This window comes from Pholcus phalangioides, unplaced genomic scaffold, assembly GCF_987345545.1.
Source record: "Pholcus phalangioides strain wild (caught in Gottingen) unplaced genomic scaffold, Ppha-v1.0 ptg000021l_1, whole genome shotgun sequence".
NCBI classification, from domain to species: Eukaryota; Metazoa; Arthropoda; class Arachnida; order Araneae; family Pholcidae; genus Pholcus; species Pholcus phalangioides.
In genome coordinates this window covers 9,499,333-9,517,098 of record NW_028301614.1, presented here as the reverse complement: position 1 = coordinate 9,517,098, position 17,766 = coordinate 9,499,333, and the positions used below count along the sequence as shown (strand labels likewise).

The 17,766-nt window shown below is 34.9% G+C and overlaps 1 protein-coding gene across 2 annotated transcripts in view; it reads left to right on the top strand.

Moving 5' to 3' along the window:
- Positions 1-410: 410 nt before the first annotated feature.
- LOC149070586 (mitochondrial sodium/calcium exchanger protein-like) overlaps positions 411-17,766 on the top strand; it is a 59,090-nt gene continuing 41,734 nt past the window's right edge. The window contains exons 1-4 of one of the 2 annotated variants that reach the window (XM_089249095.1): positions 411-616; positions 4,697-4,955; positions 16,890-16,978; positions 17,088-17,240. In XM_089249095.1, the coding sequence (XP_089105221.1) occupies positions 16,904-16,978; positions 17,088-17,240 (228 nt within the window). In that variant the 5' untranslated portion in view covers positions 411-616; positions 4,697-4,955; positions 16,890-16,903. The remainder of the gene's footprint in view (positions 617-4,696; positions 4,956-16,889; positions 16,979-17,087; positions 17,241-17,766) is intronic. The other variant, XM_089249096.1, reaches the window with a different exon arrangement.

Here is a 17,766-nt window from a genome sequence, read left to right as displayed (position 1 = left end):
ACATAGTAGATTTATAAAAGGCAATTAGTTTTATGATGGAATATCATAACAATAAAATAAAGAGTGGAAATTATAAGAAATGCATAAAATTTCTTTATTTTCATGAACAGGTTTGAGATCTTTCTTTGTCACATCAGTTAACATTTTCTTAATAGAAGCTATTTACTATGTGTATTTTCGTATCTTGCTGCAATAGTAGAATATTGCACGTTTCTGATAAGATAATACCACCGTGAGAATTGAACAACAATTCCGTGGCAATAAAAGAAAGCAAACAGAAAATACAAAACAACAGCGAATACGGTATTTCGCCCTTTGACTCTTCTTCCAGAACAATTTCACCTTCGGTGTTTCTACATTAGGCCTCGTATATTATCATTATATAAATTTCATATTAAAGTTTTTGTTTTGAAAACGCTAAAAATAAAGTCCATTTATCACACCATAGGGAAGAAAATGGTCCTTGAAATGAAAGAGTTTTTCCTGAAGACACATTAGAAGCGTGGTGTATGTAGTGCATTTGAAGAAATTACTTGATGCAGCTATGAAAGAGAAGACAGATGAAATTCACCAGAGTCAGCTAGTCATGAGATGCACAGAATACAGAAAATGGAAGGTAATAGAAAAATTTTCCCCTTCCAGTTGATTTTAACCCTCTACGACCTAGTGTATATAAATGGTCAAAAAACTCATTATACCAATTCTTTTTCTCAATTTTTTTGGTATTTTAGGAAGTATATATTTTAGTGTCATTTCAGCACAAAATACGGCTATAAAAACACAGAATCTCGCTAATCCGGTACATATCAGACCAGATTGTGTCGGATTACCGAAATCGCCGGATTACTGGAAGCTAGCTGGAAAAGTCCATTTGAATTATACCGTAGACGCCACTTCCTAGAATCATGGATAATATTATCATTCGAGTATTGTTGTAATATTTGCAAATTGGAACGGACCAATTTCGTAGTTCAAAGTAATTCCAATTCTTGTTTGGAAATGTCTATACTCTAATATTAAACTGCTACCTCTCTCGATGTAACAATAATCTCTCTCTAAAACGGAGCACACTGTATTCGTATGATTTTATTAGGTTTGAATAGTTTGAAAATGGCATTTATTGTTCGCCAATTTATTTTTCTACCACTGTTGAAGAATGCACGGCAATAGTCTCCTCCGCACATGACATTTTCATTCAAGGGTCATAAATCGTTCTCGTTTAGCTTGTCAAGGAATAGGAGGCATGAGTACCTTTGAGCCATTCTGCTGGTTATTATAGAAACTTCATGAACAGCTCACAAATGAAAATCGACTGCTAAAGAAATGCTCAGAACCATCAATGCCGAATAGAGCTCAAAATATGCAATGTCCTTATTTAAAAAAATATTTTTTTTTAAAAACCGTAACGTGCTAAACGTAAAAGACAAGATCCATGCCATATGGCCGACGTCGTCGATTTCTTCAATGCAATAGGAATTGAACATACATGTATGTTTCCATTTATAAACTTTAACAGTCACATGCCACATAGAATTAAAGCTGTCATAAAGGGGCATGGAAGCATTTCCCGCTTATATTCCATTAAGAAATGTTCAAATTCAAGGTGATTACTGATTAGCTTTTATCCGAGATTTTCTTTTATAGTCCAATTTTTCTTTTGAAATTTCTTTAAATCGGGAGGCAAAAACTTTTTTTTTCCCACATGCTGTATATTATCAAAAAAAATTATTCGTCAAATAATAAGATGAAATTTCTCAAGGCTAGTCTCGCCTCGTACGATTTTACCTTGAAAAATGTATTCGTAATAGGATATAAATTTAATTACCGTCTTCTCGAAATTTATGGAGCCTTGAAATTTTAATACGTTCAACACTTTTCCGCGTCCCTGATTCTATTTTATTCAAATTCGAGTTTATTTACGGACAAAATTATCTCTCACTTTTTTTGAACGCATTCCATTAATCTCAATTTATATTTGCATATTTTCTAATATATTTGCATGTGTGTTCATTTAAATGGTTCTTTATTAACCTAGAACTTCTTTTAATATTTTCTCATTTGTGAATTTATAGATTCCTTTGAATGATATTACTTTTTTTAGGTCTTTCCCCGAATGTGTATTTTTTTTCGCATACCAGATTGCAGGCATTTCATTGGGCCAAGGCCGCACTTAATATTCAAAAATCGTTTTCGCATATCGAAATTTTCGCTCAATTTTTATGGCATTGTACATTTATTTTTGATTTATATGTGCCCGCACACACATAGTACTAAATATGCATGATTCAAAGGAAACGGAATTCCTTTGATATATAGCTCAAAGGCGTATAATAAGAAACAAAAGAAATTACATTGTATCAACATTAGTAAATATTCACAAACAAAATAAAGCTAAATTTATTTATAGTAAAATAAGATTTTACTCCGTGAATGCTTTATGATTGCTCTCTGCGAACTACAGGGTGTCCCAGAAATTCGTAAATATTTTAAAAACTCATAAAACTTTAAGGTATTGCTATATTTTTGAATGCGGTTTGCGAAAAAGTTATTCTCACGGAGGGGATTATTATTATTATTTAATTTTTTTACAGAAAAAAAATTAGTTTGAATTTTTGTCGATAGAAGGGGATGCAAGAAACTCCGGCAGGAGTGATTGTACCTGAACCTTTCTTCAATCTCTTCTGTGTCCGAAACGTTTGTAAAGCTTCAGCTGGCGATTCGTAAACAGAGATAAAACAACTTCACAATAGCACTTTATACGCCAAAGACAATATTACAATGAAAACTTTATGTAAGCGAAAGTCACAGGAGAATTCAAAAATGAGCTGTTAGTCGTATACCATACACATAACTCGACATGGAACATAAAATGCGTCACAAACAGTGTAATGTAAAATCGATATTATCAGGTACGCGAGTTGAAATTGAGCATCGTTTTGATGTATCCCCAGCTGCAAAGAGCACTCGTATTGAAATGTGGTAGTTTTGAGTTACCCAAATCGAAAAATAAATATTAATCATTTACTGTTTGAGTTGTAATCCTATGCCGAGTCTTTTGTGGTACAGCGCCATCTGTGAGTGTAATTCGAAACTGTTTTATTTTATAATGGCAAGTACATGGTGCCCCAGAAGTTCGTGAATATTTTAAAAATTCATGAAAATTTAATGAGTTTGTGAGAAATGGAATTCGAAACTCATTGCAACTTTCTCTCGATAGAGGGCGCTGCACGAAATATCGGGGGTGGGGGGTGTTGCTTTCGTTGTCTCTTATAGTACCTTTATATTCGCCCTCCGGCGACAGGAGCCACCAGCCCTGGCTCCTAGGGCGGGATGAGGTGTGGGGTGCACTGCACCCAAAGCCCCCCATCTTTGGCTCTCTTCGAGCCCCGCCCACGAGAGGGAGAGGGTTCCCTTGGGTGTCCTCCCAAGGGAGGGCACCCAAGGCCCCTCTCGACTCTCGTCAAGGTCCGAAACTTTCGTATAGCTTCAGCCGATGATTCCTGACTGAGATAAAACAACTTCACCGATAGTGCTTTATCAAGACTGAGCTGTTAATCGTACACCATCGATTTTCTATGACTCTCATTCGCATGTTCCAATGATTTGCTTTCATTCAGCGTCCCTTGTCGACAAAAAATTCGAACTAAATTTTTTATCCATACCAGAAAATATTTATTTTTGTGAGAATAACTTTTTCATAAACCGCATTCAAATATATCAATTACTTAAATTTTCATGAATTTCCGAATTACGAGAGAGAGAGAATTTATAGGATACCGTTTACATAGTTATTACCATTTTCATAAGTGTACAGTGTGGTTGCATTCAAGTCTCAGTTGAAGTAGATTTGAATGAAATAGTTCTCCGAATAAAATTATATTAATTTGATTTTGAAAGAAATTTTTTCTTGAATTTTGTGAATATCTTACTGCCAAAGGCCGAAGTGCTGCCAATTCGTGAAATGGCCGAAGATTCCTGTGCCCAAGTTCAATGTGCTGATGTAAGATGATCAGGTACGCACCAAATCCATGTTTTTTCATCGCCAACGCGTTATACATGAGAATATGCATATAGTTGCTCTAGTGGATTAGCTCCATGTGACGAGAAAGAAAAAAGAGAAATTTGAGAAAAAATCTACTTATATAATAATAAGTCCGGCATTACACTATGAAAATTTAATAAAAGTTCTTTTATTAAATTTTGATATATTTCATTTTGGGTGATATTTCATCAAACTTTTATAGTGTAATTCTGGTATAATAGATATGTAGTTTTTCTGTCGGAATTTGAATTTAAAAAAAACTTATTACCACATCGTGACTACGGTTTGATGAGTTGCCATAGCTAACGCGCACATAATTATCACGAAGAAATACGCCAACTTGGCGATGTCCCCGAATCAAGTCTTTTGTTATCGGACTTGGGCCGGAGATGTCCGGCCACTTCATGAACTGGCTGTGCAAAGCCCGAAATTCGGGCATTGGGCGGTTCAATATTCAAAGAAATCTGCCAATTCACGAACTGACCAATTTCGGGCTTTGGCAGTAACAAATATAAATTTCACAAAATTTAATATTTTTTTTAATGGTAAATCTCGATTTAGATCTGAGTAAAATGCTTTAGGTAATGCGCATTTTGTTATAACCTTTGAATAAAAGGGAAAACATATTCATGGAGAAAAATGTGTCAATTCCAGCATTTCTCCGTAACTAAGCGATGAATATCATTTACGGACACGGACGCACGAAGGACGTTCAAGAGTCAGCGGATATGATAATAGATAATCCCACGAAGAGGATTCGAAGATGCGTTTTCGTTTTAGCGATTCTTATCTCTACCTATTCCGAAAGGGAAAAGAAAATGTTCGTCTTCGAGAAATTCCTTTAGAAAAATCTCCATTCCCGGAAATTGGAAGACAAAGGAAGCAAAACTAACTTGGAATTCTTTCCGATATCGTAAGTATAATGTACCATGCTGGTCTGTAATTTCGACCTTGAATGATTTCGAGATATCCCAATATTGCAAAGTCGATCTCATTTTTCCAATTGATTCGAAATTTGAATATTCATTGAATTCAATTAAACGTACTTCAAAGCTTGTCGCTATTGATGCTTGTTATATTAGACGTGGATGTAACCCACGGGATGCCTGGTGACGTATACGTGGCATATCCACGTCTAATATTTTTGTTTCGCGCCAGGAAAAACCGGGACAGCCTTCCCGAAAGCCTTTTTTTTTTTCGGGACAGTGAATTTAATAGCGAAAAAACGAGGCATCTGGCCACCCTAGGACAGCCTCTTGTGTAGATATATGTACTCTAAAACTGGAACAGTACTGAAAGTAGGATTGTTGTCATGGTCCCCATCCGCCGCGGACAGAAGCAAGCAACTTTCGACAAGCTTTCGTGAAATTTCGTGGATCACAATTGGATTGGTTCGTTTTGACTTTTCTAGATATTCTAGTCACGACGTTTTTTGACTTGGACAAACTATATTTTTTCTTTCCGCGGAGCAACCAAGAGTTAAGATTTGGTAACCAATCCAAGTGGGATTCTCGTCAGTGTGATTTTTTTTTGTCCTCTGAAGACGACACCCATAGCGTGCCGATGTAGGAGTATTGTATTTTCCTTGTATTTGCCTTTTTCGTTGGTGGTTTTTCTGAGAATTGGTTGATTTTATATTATTTTCAATATTTCGAGGACTTTTCGTTTACCCTATATTTTGGTGAAATCCTGTATTTTTTATGTCATAACTACCCCTCCCACGACCCAATTTCTTTCACAACTAGGATGTTTCAACCTCTTGCCCACTTATCTGGTAATTTTTTTAAGTATTCATGATGTTTGTCTACAATGTTTTTACTATACATATATAAGTATCTATCTATACATATATACATCATAATATACATCGAAGTACAGGGTGATCAGCGAATAAGCCCTTATTTCAAAATTAAATATCTCTACAACAAAGATCTATAGAATTATGCGGTAAACGGTACGTTCATTAGCAAAACTGTAAGAATGTTGTACAGAAATTTCGAAAATTTAGTTTTTTTTTTAATTTTTTAAAACTGGAGATTTTGGGGTTCCGAAAATCCTCATTTGTGTGAAGAGAAACCACTGCATTCGCCTAAAGTTACTGCATGGGCTGTGTATGCGCTATGTGTGCTGACAAATTGTTCCAAAATTGTAACGTAACGTTCAGTAGTAATCGTTTCTCGCCCGAAGAAGGGGCCGATAATGCCTCTGGCGCATACCGCAGCCCATGCAGTAACTTTAGGCGAATGCAGTGGTTTCTCTTCACAAAAATAAGGATTTTCGGAACCCCAAAATCTCCAGTTTTTTTTTTTTTTTAATTTTTAAAAATTAAAAAAAAACTAAATTTTCGAAATTTCTGCACAACATTCTTACAGTTTTGCTAATAAACGTACCGTTTACCGCATAATTCTATTGATCTTTGTTGTAGAGATATTTAATTTTGGAATAAGGGCTTATTCGCTGATCACCCTGTATTTAAAATAGAAGATAATTCTTTGAAATATTTATAAATTTCCCCATGATACTTTCATTCATCTCAGATATAAAATAAATTCAATGCAAACACTTTAATATACTGAAAATACGAGATCGAGGACCCCTCTCACTGCGAAGATTTCACCCTCACTCGTCGATATCGGTTGTCTGAGCGGTGGGGAGTGCCTGAGGTACAGATGAAAGTGAAGTCTGACACATCGTCTAGTCCAGAGATTTGAATATCCGCTTGAAAGTATTTTATCTTCTACTTCAATTGGCAGTGAAGAATTTATTTGGCATTAGATCAATGACCTACGACCGTGTCACGTCTCACAGTTTTGTTTTTCCACTTTTTATTTTATTCAGACTTTTTGTTTTAAATACGTACATACACACATTGAGGTTCTTCTTATTCTTTCGGTTTTTTTCAAAGTTTAGCATTATAAACAGCACTATCATTTTAAATGAATAAATTTCATTTTTGAAAAAAGAACAACAAGCCGCCTTCAAGAGAGCGTCAACAATTGAGATTCTTTTTTTTAGAATTTGCTATTTTATATTCATTGAGATTTATATTTTGCTATTTTTTGTTCAATGAACTAAGAGCTGCGCATCTCAATGAGGCATGATGAATTATTGATGAATGCAAAACAAATGATTGTTTTTGCATTAACTTATCTTGAAAATACGGAATTTCATGACCATGTGTTGAAGAAGGTAAAAAGTCATCGAATATACAGAGTGGTTCCAATTAAGGGGTCACCTCTATATACACCCCTTATACCCTTTAACATGGGGGAAAGTTAAAATATCATTAAACATTCAACTATTAAATATTAAACTAACAATTTAACCATTGATTTATTAGAAAAGGTTTTCCCACATTTTAGATTAAATACGCTATCCTTTGCCTGGATAAAATTTTACATATCTTTAATATTTAATTTTTTTTAATTTTCAAAAAATACATTAAAAACAGCTTGATAAAATCACGTGACATCAATGTAACTATACAGTATTTGAACTTAAAACGAAGAGAACGGTTCATTTCATAAAATAAACTGAAAGATTGAAATTTCATTGACTCATTCCAATTTAAATTTTCAAAAATTCAAAAAAATTAATTTATTTTTTTATAAATCAAAAATATTTACGCATGGATCTGAAACCTTTTACTTCCTTTTATGAAATGAACCATTTTCTTCATTTCAATATTGTACGGTTGCATTGATGTCATGTCATTTTATCATGTGCGCAAGCTGTTTTCAAGTTTTTTTTAGAATTTTTAAAAATTTAAGAGATGTGTTAAATTTTTCTTGGCATAAGGTAGCGTATTTAATCGAAAATGTGGGAAAATTTTTCTAATAAATCAATGGTTAAATAATACTTTTAATGATATTTTAACTTTTCTCTATGTTAAAGGGTATGTGACCCATTAAAATATTTCTATTCATAGCCCATCAGCGGCGAAAAAACACCAGATTTTATTCGTACGCATTTTACATAAAAGATATTTTTATTCATAAAATAATCAAAAAGTTTCAAAAATGACCGATACTGGCGAATATAGATAGAACTGCAGAAAGTGGTCATTGATGAAGTAATGCATGGAACTAGTTATGAAATGAACTGATACATTAATTAATTTTGAGTGCTCGCTAGTTCTCTCGCCAGAGGGCTTTGAATAGGGATACTTTAATTGATTACAAATACAAATACAACGCCACAACAGGCAAAATGCCCAACGAGGTGGCTGAGAAAAAGTTGCCCATAAAAATATGGATGTCATATATTTCAAAAATACAGCAACCCAATTAAAAATGCAATTAACAAAAATTTTAAACAATATATACACATGATAAAATATTATACAATGCCCATAAATAATACTTATGGTTGTCTTAATCTAAGTATGGATAGCTTCTCGATTTACCCTAATTAGTACCATCCCATATTTATATACATGTTTTGTTTCAAACAATTAGAACACCCTAGAAATTTGCAAGTACACTTCGCGAAATGCTCAAGATGGAAAGATCAAATTAACAGAACTGTTGCAATTTGAATTTTCATATTCTAAAAGGTTCTTGTTAAGCATATCGGTAGCAAAATGTTTGCATAAAGCGGATTGAATGCGTCCTAAAATGCCAAAATACTTTTTCCCTCTTTGTTTCAAAAAATTAGGACACCGCGAGTCGTTTCAAAAAATTTGAACATCTGAGTGAAACCGAATTATTACATGAATATTTTTCATGTAAACTTACATCAACTTGATAGAATAAGTATTGCATATCTTTCCCGGTTATGTATGTATACCTGGAATATCAAGGAAACATTTTATTTTCTGGATATTATGCTGAGGTGAACTTGGAAAGAAAAGTCATCTTGTCTCTTACGGGACAAGAGTGACTTTTCTTTCCGAGTTCATCTCAGCATAATATCCAAAAAATAAAATGTTTCCTTGATATATCTTGGGCTGAGAAAAAGCCATCTATCTCTCTATACCTAGAATAGTTCAATCTTCGCATTATGGGTAGAAAAACTGCACATTTCTACAAACGCGAAATTACATGTGTATTTGCTTGAATAGTATTAGAAAACGCGTGCTGACATCGTACGAATACATTGTACAGTGGCCATCTTTGGTCTTGACCATGTATTTTATGCATCAAGACATTGAATTGATAAGTCTCCGGCCCAGACCCGGATTGAACCTCAACCATTAATCCCATTGATGCTATTGTAGATACGATAGCAGCTAGTTTGCGATTGATCAGTTTTTTTTTAGCTCGGCTCCACAATCTCTTGGTAGGATCAGCATCAGATATCACAAAACTAAAGAAGTATCTATGATGTTTTATGGGCATTTCCGAATTCTTGATCCAATCTGCGTTTTCCATCTTCAAACGAAGTCCTCAGCTGCTGGAACCAAAAAATTGAAACATGAGTTAGAAGGCTTTTCTGTATAGAGATGTACGTTTGGTTCTCTAAATTTTGATCCCAGAAGTTGAAAACACGCATGAAGATGGAAATTTCATGGGCCACTAAAATTTTGACTGTGTCCAAGAAGCTGTATTGATGCTGCAGCAATTCACATAGAAAAATTATTGATGGCAAATGAAATTTCTTGAAATGAACTTCTGGAATGAAATGGTACAGAGTCTAATGTACACCCCCATCCAGAGAAGTTTTCTGATTCATTAGTCGCTATTTTTTGGTTCTCACAGCTGAGAACTTTATTTGAAGGTAGAAAACGCAGATTGGATCAAGAATTCGGTCCATGAAACATAATCGATACTTCGGTGGTTTCGTGGTATCTGATGATCGCTCCTGATGCTGATCTTATCAAGCGATTGTGTAACCCCGCTAAAAAAATACTGATTAATTGCAAATCACCTGCTGTCGGCTCCACAATGGCAACGATGGGATTCATGGTTGAGGTCTAATTCAGATCTGGCTAGGAGACATCAATGTATTTGAATGAATGGATAAAATTCATGGTAAAGGCTAAAGAATGACCACAATGCAATGTATTCGTATGATGTCATCACGTGTTTTCTCATACTATCCAAGCAAATACACACGTAATTTCGCATTTGCGGAAATGTACCATTTTCCCATCCGTAATACAAAGATTGAACTATTCTAGGTTTACATAAATAATTAGGTAAGATATACAACACCTATTCGATCAAGTTTATGCAAATAAACATGAAAAATATTCATGTAATTGTTCATTTTTAGTCAGGTATTCTAATTTTTTTTAACAAATTTCGTGGTGTTCTAATTTTTTTTAACATAGAGGAAAAGGTAATTTTTGGTATTTTAGGATGCATTTAATCTGCTTTATGAAAATTTTTTAGCACCGATATGCTCCAAAAGAACCTCTTAGAATATGAAAATGCAAATTACAACCGTACTGTTAATTTGGACTTTCCAACTTGAATTTAATTTCACTAACTGCTGTTGTGAATTTCTAGGCTGTTATAATTTTTTGAAGCAAACGTGTAGTCAGAACGAACTCTCGTATAAAGTCTTCTATTGGGACCAAATAAAAGTAGCTCTATAAGAAAGGGTACTTAATAACGAGTAAGCTTCATTTACTCAATTTTTTTTAATCACGTTTTGGTCAAGGTGCTGTACTTGGATTATAAAACAACCAAACACGAACTCGATTACTTTGAAGTCTGGCAATGTGCAGCATAACTATCAACAATGTAGATGACTTTTATTGATTCCAGAAAAATGGCTGTCATAATGTCTGATTCCCCCCCCCCCCCTCAAGTCATGAAGAATATGGTTCGCTTCATAAGATACGAGAATCGGTTTGTTAGTCTGGAAAATATTGGTTCTTGATTGAGTATTCTTACCGGTTTCTTGAATTTCTTTCTTTTTTTTTCAATTTTAATATTCTAATCGCACGAATGGAATTCACTTCTCAGAGAAATTAGAATATACACGTATATATACAGCCAGAAAAACAGTGTCTTTGCTTGCTTTTATTTCCGCCAACGCATTCTTTCAATTTTAAAAGTTTTATGTGGGAGGAGAACTAGAGTAAAAAACACGTCTGTATATATATATATTCGTCGCATCGTAAATGTCATAAGTGCTATGCCACTTAACAAACGAAGAGAATTCGTTCTTTAGATGAAACGTGATTTCCCGTACGTTTCTACGGAAAATCGTTTGATTCGATCCAGCTTCTGCCCAAAATTTAAAGATAAGCTTATTAAAATGCCAAGGAATGCTGTAAAAAAACTGATTAAAGACTAAAATTAACAATTTCAAAATTTCGATAAATGAGAATCTACAGGAAGATGAGAGCTGCTGAAGATTTTTTTTTTTAGTTTTCCAGTATGTACGTACACAATCAACACCAGCTTTAGTCAACTGAAGTTCGTGTTGGCCCGACCCAACCCATTCGAGTTCATAGGTGTCCCATTCATTTTGCTCAGCTCATTTCTGTGTCTAATACATGCAGATGGAAAAGGTAATCTTACAGACATAGAAAGGTATGTCCAGACTGTTCAGCTTGATGCTAAGTCTTGTACTGAGTCTTTTTTTTTTACGTATTCTCTATTCAAGTCAATTGCATTAAATTGGTTGCTCACTCAGAGTAAGCCTAGAATATTTACCTCCACGTAATAGATTAAAATCTATTGTTGTCTCGGAGATACAACCACTTCACATGTGACACGTTCCCAAACAAGACAACGTTGACAACTCATGTTCTGTAACTGACTAAGAAGAACAGGAAGAACATCAATGAAGCTACTGAAAGTAAATATTATACCTCGTTGGGCAATTTGCTTGTTGTGGCTTTTGTACGTGTATGACTGAACATTATGATGCATTATACTACTGGCGAACCAAATCAGACGATACAGATCCAGATTGTTGTATGAATTTCATATTGTTATCCTATACTTCTGATTGAACGATTTTATTTCGCAGGCACTGAATGGAAGCTCATGACTCAATTTATCAATTCATGATTATGATATCTTTGATTTAGTTTATATTTACACCTTTTGATGATGTCACAGTTTTTTTTGTTTTTTCTTGCCGTTGTTGCGGTTTAGAAAATTGTTGAAATAATTCAAGTTTCAAAATTAAAGAAGCCCAGATTCAACCATCCTTAAGTAAACGCTTCAATACATTACAAAATTTGTTGTCTGTCATTCCATTTATTGATAAAAGAATTTCCCAAACTTAATTTTTCACCCACACCTTTCTCGGAAAGCACCTAAGCACCTAAATTCTTATCGAAACTATATATATATACCTAATAGCTTCTACCGATCCCACGATACGTTCCCGTTTTTTCAATATCAGCAATTTTTAGAAACATTGGTTTAGAAGATTTTTCGTCTATTTCACCATTTTTTCCACAAACTTCCCGGAGGCTTAGTTTGAATCCTTTAAAGATTTGATCTGAGCATTTGCATTCATTCGTTACTTGCTACAGCTATTAGTTCAATTAATTAGTATCCCCCCCCCCAACTGGATTAAGATGTTCACGTCGGGAAAGAGAAATATTTTCCAATTTAAATGGATAAGCAGCCATCTACATAGATACGCATACTCCCGCTGAATTGCGACCCAATACTTGATAGATTTACATTAAGCACGAAGGTTGACTTGGACGCCACTCCATTTTTGGGATTGATATTGCCATTGACTTTCTATTGCTACGGCATTATGCAGATGGTGATGATGCTTTTAGTTAACCATGTTATTAGACTCTCAAACTATTTTCTTTCACTACACCATAGTTTCCCAAACATTTTGTTCCATCTCCCCGTTCTACACTAACGCTTTCACTACATTTGCGTGACTGTACACTAAAGTGCCGGTGGTATTAATGCATCCGACATCCAGGCACACAAATCTGCAGCCATGCTCTTTTTTGAAATGATGTCATATCTTCATCACTTGTCCTGTTTCAGAAGATTAGAATACAATGCAGCACATGTTCATGATTACAATGTTACCTACAGTTAGACTAGCCACGGCACTTAGGCAGGAGCAACAGCAATCAGTTCCAGTTTCAAGAGTTGCTTGCAAAATTCAGAGAGCGCTCAGAATAAGCGAGCTATCAAAAGCTGAAAGAACAAAAATAATTGAAGACTTTTATTCTAAAATTATTTCTTTTCATAAATTATCCATTTTGGTTAGTTCTGAAATGATGTTTTTCATTAATTCTGAAAAAAGTTTTTGATTAATTGCTGATTAAATTAGTTAACTCTGGGATTAATTGCAATTTGAAATTACTTTAAATATGATTAAATATGATTTTTTAATCATTTATTCTGGTAATTCTGAAAAAAAAAATTATTTTCCTTCTCAATATATCTTGAAATGATTTCTTTCAATGATTATGAAATTATTATTTTATTTATTATGAAATAACTTCTATCAGATATTAAGAATTTATTTCTATTATTTGTTCATAAGTTATTTTTTTCACTAATTCTAAAATTATTTGCTTCACAAATTCCAAAATTACTCCTTCCCTTATAATTCTTCGTTTTCATCAATTTGTTCCGGATTATTTCTTTCGCTCATTCAAGAATCATTTCTTTCATTCTGGAATTATTTCTTTTATTAATTCTAAAATTAATCGTTTTTCAATGTTTTCAACCATTTTCTGAAAATGATTGGCAGGCACGACTAATGGCGTCGCTGGCCATGCGTTGAAGACCGTCTGATCAATATTAATCACCTCGAAAAGAACTTTAATCATTTACTAATTATCATTTATTCTATAAGTCCTTGAAAAATTATCTCAGTGGCAACATTATAGTTGTATTTTCCATTAGAATAGACTGAAATTCCATAGCTAATAGTGATAGGTAAAAATAAAAAATACACCATAAATTTTCATTCAGGCCTGGGGAATGAATATGTAGATCGATTGCACTGATTCTTGGTTCGTTCAAAGCACCAAGTGTAATTGACAGGAAGAGACGAGGTGAAGTTTCTTTTCTCGTACTCGCACCATTCGTATACGTCAATAGACGTGATCTGCGTTAATTAAATTAATCCTTTTGTAAATGACGGGAAGATGCCAACGAATGAAATGCAACATGAAACTTCACATGTTTGAATAAATGGGGCAAAATTTTTATTTATTTCAGTTAATTAAACCGGGTACACTATATAATCGATCCTCAATGTAATCCCCGACAGCTCTTTCCAGTAATTACGGAAGGAATTACTATTCAAAGAAAATTACTACTTCATAAAGATAATTACGTGATTTCAAAATAAAAATTGAACGGAGAATAAACGAAATTAATCCGAGAAATCGTACCATCTAATTAATTATCATTTTCTTCTTTTATTTCGAATTAATTCCATTCTTTGATTAATTTCAATGGGAATTAAAAATGAAACGTATTATATTAATGTGTTCAATTTCCTCCATCTTCTCAAAGATGTTATTTAATTCGTAAGTGACCAAATACAAGGTGCCCAACAAATTCGTAAATAGTTTTAAAAAATTCATAGAAATTGGGGGAACTGGTATAGTTGAATTCGGTTTGCGAAAAAGTTATTCTCGCTAAAGGGGATTTCTATTTTTTCTTTTCTTTGGGTACGGAAAAAATTAGTTGGAATTTTTGTCGATAGAGGGCCGGGGGAAAACCATCCTGGTAGCAGTAATTGGGCCTGAACCTTTCTTTAATCTCTTCTGTGTCTGAAATATTCGTAAAGCTTCAGCCGGTGATTCGTGATTCGTGACTGAGGTAGAATAACTTTACCCATAGTGCTATCCACCCATGTCAACTTCACGATGATAATCTGAGCCAGTAACGGGAAAATTCAGAAATGAGCTTTCAGTCGTACACCCTGCATTTTATGGTTTACGGAAATTTCACTTGCGACATTTCGCCCCCAGAATATCCCCACAATGTGAGTGAAGAATTGGCTGAATGACCATATGAATAACCCAAGTGAGTTGATGAGTGACTATATGAATGACAAAGTGAGTGGGTGAGTGACTAAGTGTTAATGGCGATATGAGTGACCAAGTATGAGTAACCAATTGAATGACAGTATTAGCGATCAAGTTAGTGAATGTATGAGAGAGTAACCAAGAGTTAGGGACGATATGAGTGAGTGAACAAGTTAATGACCGTATGAGTTAGCAAGTGAGTGGGTGAATGACGCTATGACTAAGTAAGTGGGTGAAGGACGATACGGGTGACTAATTGAAGGGGTGAGTATGAGTGAGCATGTGGGTGTTGAATGACAATATGTGACCGTATGAGAGACCAAATGAGTGTGGCCACTGCAATGGCCTCTCATGTGGTCACTAACTTGGACGCTCATACGGCCACTTGCTTGGTCACGAACACGACCACTCACTTAGTCACTCATACGGCAGGCATTTAGTCATACATTCACTCACTCACCCACTTACATGGTCATTCATACGGCCGCTCAACCAATCACTAAGGTCACTCACACGTTCAGGGCAGGCGAGATGGCCGGGATGAAATTTCCGGAGTCAAAATGTACCGGGAACGAAACGTACTAGAGGGCTAAACGTCAGAGGCGAAATTTCTGGATCCCGCATTTTACAGGACTGATTTGCATATTTCCATTGGTTTTTCTTTTTCGTGCAGCGCCTTCTATCGACAAAAATCTGAATTAAAGTTTTTATTTCTATACAAAAAAAATCCCTCTTCGTGAGGATAACGTTTTTGCAAATATCATTTATATATATCTGTGTGTGAAAATTGTATCATTATATTCTTTCATGACAAGCATTTTACTGCACCCTCTGTCGATTTTTTCAATTTTTTTTTTTTCGTATGTGGAAAATTCATCGCAAATGCCGCCTGGCAGTGCAGTGGTTAGGGAGCTAGCTTCTGACTGTGCATGTATGGGTTCGAGTTCCGGTTTGGGTATGGATGTCTACTAACACTAACAAATTCCCTGGGCAGATCGTAAAGATCTCTTGGGAATACGTGATAATCACATTTAAAAGTAATTCACACCTAGGAACATTCACCGACAATCATTTCGTCGGCAAAGCGACATAGTAAGTGGATGAGCAGATGAATAAGTGAGTGATTGAGCAGATGAATAAGTGAGTGATTGAGCAAATGAACGAGTGAATGAGCAAGTAAGTGAGGGAGCGATTGAAAAAAGAATGAGCGAGTGGGGAGTTCATGAGTGAGCAGGTGAGCAAATGCTCGAGTGAGAGAGTAAATTTATCAAATAAAAAAAACGAGCAGGTGAGTGAGCGAGTGAATTACTCACTCTGTCATCCATACGTTCCCTCATTCTGTCATCCATACGTTCCCTCATTCTGTCAATCATACGTCTACCCACTCGGTCATTCACCAACTCACTCAGTCGCTCATATACTTACTGCCTAGGTCACTCAAAAAGTTACTAACTCGGTCGCTCACTACATTATTGGCTAGCTGATTCACCAACTCGTTCGGTCACTCAAAGTTACTAAATCGGTCACTCACAAAGTTACCAATTCGGTCATTGGCTCCTCACACACTAGTTTATTCGCTAGCTCATTCACCAACTTACATTTTTGATCACTCACTCACTTGCTCAATCACTCAGTCCCCGACTCAATGATGACGAACTGTTGTCGATGAAGGTAAATTTTCCCGGCGGTGAATTGTTTGTTAATGAAATTTTTGTCTGAGAATAGCGCGGCGTGAATTTTCCGCAAATTCTTGATCTTAATCCGCCATGAGTTTTTAGTCAACTAAACCCTGTATATTTCCATAAAACTCATTATGTCTCCAGAGATAATAGACTTTTTAATTAATTAATACCCTTGTGTGTAATCCAGTTATCACTACTTTACATGAGTATTTTATTTCTGTTGAATACTCAGGTGTAATTTGAAAGATGGCGGCTGAATATCTATTCGATATCGATAGCGGCATCAGTAATACAACGTTTATATTCCCGATCAAAGTGGACGTAAGTATGTGTATTTACGTTCGAAATTAAATTTTTTGTTAGATTTCTGCCAATATTCAAATGAAAAATTCTCCTGTGTTTCCGCTAACATTTATTTTCTTCTTCAAAGTGCAACGATATACATTACGTGAATTCGTCCGACTTCTGTTCATTCGCAACGACCGTAGAAGACTGCGTCGAGATAATCGAATACATCGACTACAATTACTTCATTTTCTGTCACTTTGGCCACGAGAAAATAACACCAGCCATAATATTATGCGTGAGTGTCTGAATTTTGTCTTTTTAAATATAAATACGTACAAAGAACCTTTAAAAAGAGCATTATACTATGTAGTTGATAAACTGCATTATAAAGGGTTCATAGCAAACAGGGGGTATGCCATTTTACTGGTGAACCGTTGAGCCTGGAAGCATACTTTCAGTCAGAAAAAGTTTCCAAATAGCGTGTGGTACTTAGATATCATTCACGTTTCAAGGGGTTGAATGGTTATTAAAATAAAAATAATTACTTTTTATACAGTCTCCGTGTGCCCCAAAACGCAACTACAAATTTGTTTCCCTATCTTGCCAGATGCCAACAAAAAAAATGTCATGCTTCTAAACTGCAATATTCACTGAGATATTCGAATTCGAATATCGGAGGGAATTAGGTAAAAAAACAGCGTTTAAAATACAGATAAAATGGTTTTTCTGTGTTCGTTTACAGTTCTTCTTTCGAAAATTTCCTCCGTTTATGGTATTCGAATAAAGCAGTGAATTGCACTTGAAAACATGGAATTTTTTTT